Genomic DNA, 11,405 nt, shown 5'->3' on the forward strand with positions numbered 1-11,405 from the left:
CCATGCTTGGCAAATGCAGAAGCCACACAGGAGTTTATGATGTAGGTCCTACCGAAGATACCCAATAATCTTAAAGAGTGAAAAATAGAATTCTTTGGTACGGAGGGCCTTTCTTAGTAGAAATAATTCCTTACAAGAATCAGTCTGGGGTGCTGTCTTATCTGCAGCGTGCACCACCAGGGGGGTGGCTCTGTTTGGTGATCTTGAACTTCCAGTTAGGTCATATCAGTTTCTGATGCGAGATCATTACATTTATATTGATTTCAGAATGTAAGAACAATACTTTTGAGAGCTACTCTGTAAAGGCATGAAACAAACAAATGAAAGACTAGCTCTTTGTTATGTTGAAACTCCGTACAAGCATATGCCCATTAGGCCTAGCAATGGAAACATGTTTAAAGCTAGTCCAAAAAGAGGAGCCTTAATCAGTATCACTGATCTCTTTCAGCTCTTTGAGACTATTTTTAACCACAATTCCATTGCTTGGGATAGGTGGGATTGGGAAGAGCTGAGTCAACGTGGGTTTCTATAATTACATCCATACAATCGACCCAACACCCCCACCTCCCTTTTATTTAATCAGTCGTAAAATGGCGCCTTGACATTGCAGACTAGACACTGCAGCTATTCTCATTCTCATCTTCATCGTCCATGTCTACAAATTTCCCCTCCAGCTTGATATATTTGTACCACTTGGCGAACGCTACATACACAATGAAGTCTGCTGTTGTCAAAACAGCTAAGAGGAAGTAAAATCTGTCTAGATGGCCCTTGTTGAGATTTCCTGGAATCCATCCTGGCATATCATCTTCAGTAGAGATTTTCATGACAATGCTCACAAGCAAGCTACTCACATAATTCCCAAGTGAAATGGATGTCATGCAAAGTGCACTTCCAAAGCTCTTCAATCCATCAGGCGCCTGCCCATTGAAGAACACTAATTGACCCACATACATGAACACCTCAGAAGCTCCTATGAGTACATACTGAGGGATTTGCCAGAAGATGCTTAAAGAACTTGAACCTTCACAGTGTGTGCAATCTTTCTTTGCATACTTCAACCTATAACACTCCACGATTCCTGCCGAAATCATTGCCATTATTGCTATAATGAGCCCAACACCCATCCTCTGAAGCTCTGTAAGCCCTTTACCAGTTGTCTTCCTTAGTCTACTAACCAGAGGATCAAGAATTCGCCTGTAAATGAAAATGAAGGCGGCGACACTTATAATGTCAAAGCTAGACATGCTTGCAGGGGGAATCCGGAAGTTTGCAATGGTAGTCTTCATGGCTGCACCTTGTTCAACAAAGAGAGAAGCCATTTGAGTGAAGACTACTGAGTAGATTATTGTGCATAGCCAAATTGGGAGAAGTCTCAGTATGCATTTAACTTCTTCAACTTGTGTTATTGTGCAGAGATTCCATGGAGTGCTAAGACCTTTGTTCTGAAGGGCAGTGTCCTTTGATGTGATGATCGCTGCTCTGTCCAAAAATCTGGTTTCACATGCATTACAAGAACACCAGTTAGCATTGTTAACAGATTGATATTCAATGTAAAACTACCAGGATAAGTCCTATGTCTTTTTAAGTGCTTACTTGAAAGACAATTAAAATTGGGTTTGCATAACTAAATGGCAAGTGCACTTGCAGTGACATACATAGCCATTACATTTTGCGAGCAATGGACTGGACTGATGAGAATGAACACGAATTGCAGTAGGAAGCCACACTTTCAGTTTTCCTAGAGAAACTATACCTTGATCTTTTTCTTTTCCAACCCCAAAACAATTGTAATTTTAAGATGATTTATTTCTCAGAGCTGTTATGCTCTTCATTTTTCCTTTAAATACTGCCGAACCCGATCATTAATTTTTGAACTAAAATAGAGTGCTTGACATACTAGATTCCTCATTAACAAATTGAGCCATTTTAATTTAGACAACAAAGATAAAGAGAGATAAATGCAAGCCATATATATAAACCAACAGATCTTAATTTACCTGAATCCTTCAGTGTGGAGCATCTTTCTGCCCCCAGCGATGACACATTGCTTCCCATCTAGTTCATATAGATCGTCTCCACTTGGTGGCAATTCAGCCCTCCATTTCTTCGACGCCGCAATAATTACTTGGCAAAACCTAGAGAGAGGGTTTCCACTAGGTTTGAAATGCCTATACCTTGGGGTGCCAATGAGGAACAAAACCAATGCTACAAAGGCAGATCCACCAGAAACCCAAAAGCCCAAAGTCCACATTCCTTCATCCTCAAAATACCCCAATATGGTATTTGAGAAAAGGGAGCCAAGGTTCAAGGCTAAGTAGAAGTAACTAAAGAATGCAACCTTGGAGTACCCTTCCCTAGGATCTCCCTCGTCAAATTGATCTGCCCCAAAGGTAGCAATGTTAGGTTGGTACCCTCCATTTCCCAGGGCTATCAGGTAGATGGATACGTAAAATAAACCAATATGAAAAGCGGAGTGGGATCCACATGGGTTCTGCTCATTTCCACAACCAGTAGGCTTTACCAAGAAAAGGTATGATGATAGTGATAACGATACCAAACCCTGCCATTCAAACAAACACACTTCTATCAGGATATAATGAACTCCATTGCAAAAATGATTAATTGTGAGACAAATTAGAACAGAGCAAAGATATATCCTTTCCTCTGTTATTTGTTGTTGATGTATAGTTTCCAAGTTATTGATCACCAAAGTGTTTTGTTATCTAACAGAATAACTACAACGATTCACAGAGTCAAGCCTCTACAGGTCCAGATTGAAACCAGAGGAATATAGATTCCTATTTCCTAGTTCAGTTGAGTCAAGATCAAACTAGCCAAAGAACGAAATGGGTCAACTCAACTGAGTCATGGGTTGGCCGGCTGAGTAGTTAGCCATCAAAGTCCTAGGCAAACAGGAAATTGATTGTGAAATAGTTGTTACACTTACCAAGACAAAGATAACTTGAAAGATCGCACATGTTTTGTATCTTCCCCAGTAGGAGTCACTAAGGAATGCACCAACTAGAGAGAAGATGTAAACAGTTCCAGTCCATTTGCTAACATTGTTTGCTGCATCAGCGTTATCCTGTTGTAACACCCTTGTCAAGAACAAAACCAGGTTCACTCCAACTCCGAAGAAAGCCAGTGTAGCCAGCCCTTGATTCACTGTGTCAAAAATAAAAGAATACTACACGACATAAATAGCCATACAAGCTTTGATTTAGTAGATAGTTCTTAATATTTAAGGAAGCAAATTAATGCTCGGACGTTACAGAGTCCTTAAATTAAATCACACAAGGGCGAGACTTAGATCATAAGGCATTCTTGTGTTCTTGCCTGAGAAAGCAAACTAGTTTGGATTTTGGAAGCAAATTAACCATTTTTCGCGGGAGGTGAAATAGAATAGTAACACAGTAAAGTGGAGACAAATTAATTAACTCCCTGCAGAGTTGCAGGAACCAGGGCAACCAGAAAACGAAAGGATCCAAACATGGAAATAATATCTCGCCTACCAGACCAAACTTTCATGTCATGGGTCAAACGTGAAAGGACAATTAGGACATGAATGCAGACTTGCAGATGGCTTTTTTGCTCGAAAAAGTCTAGGGGTTTGTTTGTTTGATACTTTGATCAGACTTGACGGGCTACATATCTTTTGGTTGCCTGGTTGGTGCACCGTCTTGATTCTTGAAAAGGGGGAGAGATTATAAAATGTATGCGGGTCATTTTGGTAAATATCGTGTGGCTAGGCTGTAGCCTGTAGGGAATAGGGATCTTTAATTCATCAAGGCACCCCCCCCTCCCCCTCCCCCTCCTGTTGTTGTGTCAATTCCTGGTTTTGTTGAAATGTCTTGGGTCTGCAAATAAGACACGTAATTCTGATTTGCCACGTGGAAAATAATTAAGACTAACCATCAGATGGGTCCCACTAAAAGAGGGGCCATTCCCAAAGTCATTGCCATAATTTATTGCATCTCGTGTTGGAAGTGGAACTTCCGAGGCGATTTTATGGAACTTTGGCCGGAGCGGAGGCCAAAGTTAAAATGAAATGGGTCATGCTCATGCATGAGCTTCTCATCCTAGGACAAGCCGCATGTTTAGGGACTCCAGACCATTCAGGCTTCAGCGGGTCCCCAGTGTCACACAGTACCCAAGGCAACTGGGGCCAATGATGATACATCAAATGGTGAGTATCACACTATCAGTCAGTCAAGCAGAGAGATGGTGAGCCTATGAGAACTCTCAAGTGGGACCAGACGGTGACGTGTCTCGCTGTGTCACCCACACTTGCATGTTTTGGACCATGTGTACTGATTTGGGAGGTCCCTTTTCATGTTTCTAACACAATGATAGAGTGACATTGTGATTTCATCAACGCCGACCCATCTGATGTTTATTATTGAAAAAAAAAGGCGATGTGATTGATATGAAGCAGGTCGAATCATAAGCTTTCATATAATCACCGATTTCTGGTTATAATTGGTACTTATGGACATAACACTACGAGAAGCTCTTGCCAAATTAAAGGGAGAGAAAGATTACTAGTTGCATGTGTGCCTCTCTCTCTCTCTCCCTCTCTCTCTCTCTGAGCAGTGTCTGTGTGTCGTGTAGCTTTCTAAAGCCCATGGAGAAATGGAGCTTTAACACATGTTGGTTTGCCAAACAATCCCTTTATTTTTTTTTGTTGTGTGTGTCTTTCATCGATATGGCAAAGACATGAAGACACTGTACAAGAAGCTAGAATGGAAGAAGCTTTTCTTTCTTTTATTTTGTTTTTTTTTTTTAATTTTTGGTTTCATGTGGAAGAAGCTATTGTCTAATGCAAGTACAGAGCTCGCCTATCGAAAAGAAAAATTAAAATTAAAAGCTAAAGAGAAAGAAACATAAATGCGTTATGGATATATATATATATATTCGACTACTTTTCCTTCGTGGGAGGGAGAGGATGAAATGCATTCTGTCCATGTATCATCATATCTTTTATAAAAAAAATGATTTGGAAAAACTAGTTGGGAAGAATTTCAAAGAAGGAACCAAGAAGATGAAGAACAAACACTAATATTTGATATTTTTTCCTTATAATATTCTTAGCTTTGGAGATTACCAAGTAACAAAATTCCAGCAGCCCATTGCCCAGTTTTCTCTCGGATTGCAGGCCTCCCATGTAGATCCACAGTCCCATCAAGAGTGTATTCTTCCTGCTCTTCTTCCATCTTTCTACCCTCTACTTCTCCCAATTCATTGATCTTAGCCTGCAATTTTTTTTTTTTTGGAAGAGATAATAACTGATGAGCACAGTACTTACAGCAATTGCATGTTTCAGAAACTTTAAGAGTAATGCATGTAAGAATCATAAGCATATATAGCTTTAACAAGTTTCAGAGAAATTAACCAGCAGCCTGTAACCTTCCACTATTAACAAGATTGAGCCAATAATCAAGCAGTATATATATATATATATATATATATATATATATATATATATATATAGAAACACAGTAAGGAGTACGAGAGCTACAGAAACGTGGAAGACATATGACTGTGTTTCTATGGCAGAAGAAGATAAAACACAGAAACGGCAGAGAAAAGTCTGTTAATTTTGTTGTCATGAATCATGATCAGAACCGCTACTAACCTTCTTAGATACTTCAAACCATGCCATTGGTGCGTGGCCCCTGGGAACAGAGACTAGCTTGAAATTCTAAGCAAATATGAGAAAGATAGCTAGAGAAGGAGAGGTGACGATGATGGTGCTGAGCAAAGAAGAGAATAATCAAGTTTGGAGAAAGAAGAGAGGTGAGAGGACTGTTTAAATAGATGCTGAGAGGGTTGAGTGGACGGTGCAGATTAGACACAAGAAAGAAAGAAGGCCCACATGGCCAATTTTAACAGAGAAAAAAATGTAATTAGAAGATGCAATTTGTTGGGAGTGGAGAATGGAACGTGTTGTCTATATGGACGAAAGCTAAGATGCTGTCTCTGTCAAATATCCACATTGTCTGTCGTTGGGTTGGTTAGATATTGATGGATTATTTAAAACTAGCCTCTTAATGGTTTCTTAGTGTTAATAGTCTTTTGACTAGCTCATTCCATATATAACCATTTCTTTCTATTAATTCTAATTGTTACTTTTTTTTTTTTTCTGAAAGCAATTGAATTTGAATTGGCCATTGCTTTAGTCATTTATTTTTATGTAAATAAAATGGAAATTAATCTAGTTAAAGTAGAGGAGAGGAATTGAAGTTATCATTGGGAATAATCGAACTATCTCATTACATACATGTTTTGTTCTGCATCGATCCCTTTTGATCCCCATCTTTTCCTCAATTATTTTGCAATACAGATTCCATTTTTATACCCATTGTCTCTGTGAGAAAATTGGGTTTTCTAGATCTCTCTTTAATGTGCATGGCTGGGTTGAAATTTGAAATAGAGCAGAGAGATACATCTCAATATTTCTTCATTAGATCACCTTTTCTTCACTTTTTGTTGCACCTCAAGTTGCCAAGACATCTTCCTCATGCATTCTAATATGCCAATTCACTTTGCTTCCAACACAAAAAATTATTCTTGGTGTCTTTTAAAAGGTGTGTTTTCTAATTTTTCTTTAATATGTAACCAATAAATTATGATCCGTTTGACAAGAATGTCATGGTTTCATACTAATACGTATTGGGGAGTCCATAATTAATCCTAGCTTGATCCCTATTTTCAGATAATATAAATTAATTTCCAGATTGCAATAACAATTCTAAAGAAATTTGGGTATTTTCTGGGGTTTTTGCCGACTTCTGTTTTAATTTGCTTGTATTTTTGTTCAGTAAATATTACAACACTCAAGATACCTGAGATAAAACATCAACCAGGGAAAGCATGGTAACCATCTCTCGTATTAACTGATTAGTTTACTATCTTGGGCACTCTAATCATCTCCCCATGAACAGTGAGGTTGCTTATCATCAGAAAATGAGACGTGCTCAAACCAGTCCCCCTAAAGTTAAGAAATTAAGAAATTGCTGTAAGCCTGTTAACAAAAGTGTTTTGAACCCGCATATGATGGACACTTGTCTTCTTGGGTCCCAAATGAACCCTAGGAAGGTCCAAACTAACCAGCTGGCGATCGAGAAAGAAAAATGTTCCATGGCTTACTTTTACAAAGAAAAGTTAAACAAGAGGACTACAGCTAGCTGTTGTATATTGATAAAACTCACCTAGGGCTTCCCTAAGATTGACGTGGCATCTAATTGAATAGAAATCCGGTCCCCTCCTGTCAAACTTGTCAGGTCTCTCCTATACAGCCTTGCATAAGCTTTGTTATACTAATAAATATGTGCTTGGATAAGGACAATATCATGTGTGAAATGTCAAAGTAAATAGTTGGTCTCCATTTGTTTGGATGTGAAAGGCAATGTAGAAGGGAAGGGGTGCAAAAATTTTTACCCCTCTTCACCTTTTATGGGGACAAATTTTGGGTCCCCTCTTCTTTTTTGCATCGAGACTTTTGAGCCAAAAATGGGGAACTTGTTTTACGCGTACAATACAATACTTATAATCAAGAGTTGGATGCAGGGTTTGATACAAAGTCTGAGCATTAATAAATTGTGGGTCAATCCTTGTATATGCGAAAATTTGAACCTTATATACGAGTATGAGCATTTTTTATGTATTAGTATCTTAATGAGTCGGTGGTTAAATAAAAGCCGTCGGCGGCTTACGAACCTTTATGCCGGCGGTCATGATGAACCACCGGCTTTGCCCATTTTTCTTTCTTGTAATGAGTATACAAGTTCCACGTGATGAACCCACCGGCGAACATAGGTACGAACTTCTACAAATTCCGACACCATGGGTCCAGTAATCGATGGAATTACAGCATGTTATTCATGTCTTGTGCATATGGGGTCCAACACAAATAGCCACACTGTATCCATTGTTTCAGAAGTCATTCCGTATTTTCTAATTTTTTGCTGTTGGTGGTAAGCTAGACTAGAACACATGGCCGACTCATGGTTCCCTTTGCTTATATTTATTTATCCTTTATTAGTTATCTCTTTTGGTGGATAATCTAGACTCCAACACCTCATGAGCCTTTGTCAAAATATCACTACACCACTACTTAGATGTAATACTTGTTAGTGTGAGTGGCCATACGCCCTCAAATGGATAACCTTGGTGTATGGATAAATTGTATGACCGGTGGTTCAGCCTACCCCAATGGGTAAAAATGTTCCTACTGTACTCTTATCTCCACTTGTACTCATATCAGATAAATATACTGTTGCCATGTCAGCTCCATGATCTAACGGGCTGAACAAGTCCAAGTGCACCTAAATCCATGCTGCAAACATTTATTACTGTTAGCACTCTAACAGTGACTTTCTTGAACAACGTTTGCCCTCTATCAATCTGCTGTTGAATGACCAGGGACATCATAGCTCGATTCCAATATGAATCCTACCACATATAATATACTTATCTCCTACCAAAAACCCCTTTTTCAGCTCCCTGCCCTACTAGTTGATCGTGAGAAGGAGTCGTCCACTCACGTTCGAACCAGAGAAGAAAGGTGACTTCATCCTTTCTTCAAGTGGCGGAAATCTCAGCTTGACTTGAAAATCTGGTTGGGGCTAGCAATACTTCTCTCAAACCCATATATACAGTGGCATCTCTCTCTATTTTGATGCAGAGAAAGAAAGAGAGAGAGAGAGAGAGAGAGAGCACCAGTAGAGGGTTGTACGTAGTGGGGACTCAGACAAGTCTAAATCAAAGCGCTGAAGAATCAAAATGCAGCAGAATTTGATGAGCTCAAATGGGATATGGAACAATATTCGTGTCTTCTCATGTCCTGTGTGTAAGTAGTAGAGGAATAAAATTCAAACTGGTAGGTGAGACTTTAAATCAATCACTGTAGCTATTTGCACAGGGCGGTTGCTATCACCGAGTGGGACAATGAAAAGCAGCTGCTCGTATTCAATTGATGCTCGACTTATCAACAGCAGCCGATGGATCGGTCCAAATTAGATTTTCACTCCATTTTGTGATTATCTCCATTTAGTATAAGCAGAAAAGAATATCTTTAATTTTCTATGCAAAAACGGCTTATCATCTGCAGCCATGTTTTCCAAAGTCACCAACTTTTTCGGATTTTTGTCGAGTCAAATTATCGTGTTGGCGTGTCAGATCCCACTTTCTGAGAAAATGAAACTTCATCTTCCTTAATGTCCGACCGAGCTCGTCGACGACCGACCGACCGGGAAACCATCCACAGAAACAAGCTACTACTGATGGTCTACTCAGGTCCATGGTAATTAATTAACCACCATATATGTTTCAAAATTTCAATTGGTTACTTCTTTGTGGTGCTGGAACCACTGTTTGTCTGATGGGTATAACTTTTTTCCGATCAAACACGTTATCATGCGTCAATTCTTTGATTGTATCAACCATGAAACAGATGAATATAGATTCATCTACACTCTTTGACAATTACACCCCAAGTATCTTTCTGAGATATATATCATCACCCGCTAGTTTCATCCTTTACCTAATTGAAAATTTGTTCTTATCAAATGATTGCTTAATTTGGTAATGGCGTGTTACGTCATAAGATGGCAACAGTGAGAAATGATGTCATAAAGGAGGGAGATGGCCATGAAAATCAACCTGCACAAACTTTATATATTATGACATAAACCACTATCTACAGTAACCTGACAGACAGTAGTCTACAGTTCCCTTTTGTGGCCTCCCAGGTTAACAGTTACCACAGGTTGTAGAAGGAGGTCAAATTTGGTAGGGTCATCTAAATTAAGTTTCCTCTGTAGCCACTTTCTTCTTCTTCTTCTTCTTTTCTTCTTCTTCTGTGTGTGTGCGCTCTTGCCGACTGACTGATAGTGGAATAAAAGCAGTGAATGCGCCTGCAACTGTTTGATAAGCAAATCTTCTTTTATATGTATAGTTTGAATCACAAAGGGGGGCATCATGACTTTCTACTTGTTAATGGAGATAGACAGCTGTAGTCGATGGATCATTGTCATCTTTCAGCTTGTTACATTGAACATGAAAAGTGTTTTGTTGGTTTCTCTAAATACTTTGCTACTGTAGTCGCTTGCTTGCTTTTACTAGGAGGGGTCTTCTCTTTCATATTTCTATAGTAGAGTAAATGGGTCCTTTAGTACTAATCTTTCTAGTTCCCTCTGGATATGGCAATATGCGGTTTTCAATTGGGAGATGGATCTCTTATTTACTCATGAACCCAATTGAAAAAACTGGTGTAGAAGTAGGGAAAGAACAAATTTGCAATTATGGGTGCTTCAATTGTGGCTGTTCTTGGTTGCTCACAAACAAAAGCTGTAAATGGGCTTTCCAGTTTCTCACAATTTTAAGCACCTTAATTAAATCATCCAACTTGGTACATTTTTATTCGAATCATGGTTGGTTCCTTTGTGAAGTAATTGCCAACCAGAAGACACGTTCTAAATGGAATAAAGATGATGGGGCACTGGATTCAATTTCAAGCGGCTACTTTGTCGCAACCGTCGCATTATGTTATGTAGATAGCCAAAGACAATAGTAATTTCAAAAGGTCCTTTGTTGCTTTTACACAAACAGGTTCACAGCATCACACCTTGGGAATATTATAATACACCACACAGAGAAAAACCCAATTATCAACCCATAAAACCCAAAATAATGGCGTATAGGTCTTGTTGCTGGCTGCACATGTACGCATCCAAGGAATTCGGACCAAACATATTCAACATGAAAGAAAAGCAGCATTATCAGATGCTACTATTAATCAGCTCTCCGAATCATCCATCAGTGAGACTCTCCAGGTCTGACAAGTGTTGGGGCTGATTTTCTTTTTCTTCTTAATCTATTCCTCTTCCTGGGGCAGATGTGTGATGGGTGGAACCCTTTAGATGCATGATGGGTCTGCAATTAAACTTGTAGTCATGTCTGAACTTGGTACCTACTTTGAACATTTTTCAGGAAAGAAAAGCTCAATACTTTTGAAATTCTTCCAGAACCTGTCCACAAAAAAAAAAAAAAATTATACAGACTGATTTATCTCTAGTTACTTAAATAACTAAGACTCCTAGTCCTTAGAGAAGCATTTATTATTTCACTAGTGATCTCAAACACAAAAATTTGACTGTAATTTTACATTGGAACTCCAACCAGTTCCAATGAGTACGCAAAAGGACTCCACGTGTTGTTAATTGTTAGTCCTTCAATGAGAGAGGAAACCCTTTTCTTTTCCTTGGGGTTCTTTTTTCATTAACAAACATGAGGCCGAGAGGCTCCAATGATGAGATTGACTTACTAATTAAAGAGTTCAAACTTCTTCAAGGGTGGACAGTACCATCCCTCCATGTGGTTAAACAGAGGTGGTCATCATC

At 39.0% G+C, this 11,405-nt stretch overlaps 1 protein-coding gene across 1 annotated transcript; it reads right to left on the bottom strand.

The window, feature by feature from the left end:
• Positions 1–229: 229 nt before the first annotated feature.
• LOC148880741 (protein NRT1/ PTR FAMILY 7.3-like) lies at positions 230–5,793 on the bottom strand. Its single transcript, XM_088962748.1, has 5 exons — positions 5,639–5,793; positions 5,108–5,255; positions 2,951–3,168; positions 2,001–2,563; positions 230–1,494 (listed from the first exon to the last, which is right to left on the bottom strand). The coding sequence occupies exons 1-5, from the start codon at positions 5,663–5,665 to the stop codon at positions 612–614; spliced, it is 1,839 nt and encodes a 612-aa protein (XP_088818874.1). The 5' UTR covers positions 5,666–5,793; the 3' UTR covers positions 230–611.
• Between the last annotated feature and the right edge of the window lie 5,612 nt (positions 5,794–11,405).

This window comes from Nelumbo lutea, chromosome 1 (assembly GCF_056320005.1).
Source record: "Nelumbo lutea isolate HS-2025 chromosome 1, American lotus-T2T, whole genome shotgun sequence".
Lineage (NCBI taxonomy): Eukaryota > Viridiplantae > Streptophyta > Magnoliopsida > Proteales > Nelumbonaceae > Nelumbo > Nelumbo lutea.

What these genes read in the sequence shown, in the direction of transcription:
- LOC148880741 (XM_088962748.1), bottom strand. Translation starts at nt 5,665, where the DNA reads ATGGCATGGTTTGAAGTATCTAAGAAG. An exon ending in TTCAAGTTATCTTTGTCTTG is followed by an intron (nt 2,564 to 2,950) that starts GTAAGTGTAACA and finishes TTTGAATGGCAG; the next exon opens with GGTTTGGTATCGTTATCACT. An exon ending in CTCCACACTGAAGGATTCAG is followed by an intron (nt 1,495 to 2,000) that starts GTAAATTAAGAT and finishes ATGTGAAACCAG; the next exon opens with ATTTTTGGACAGAGCAGCGA.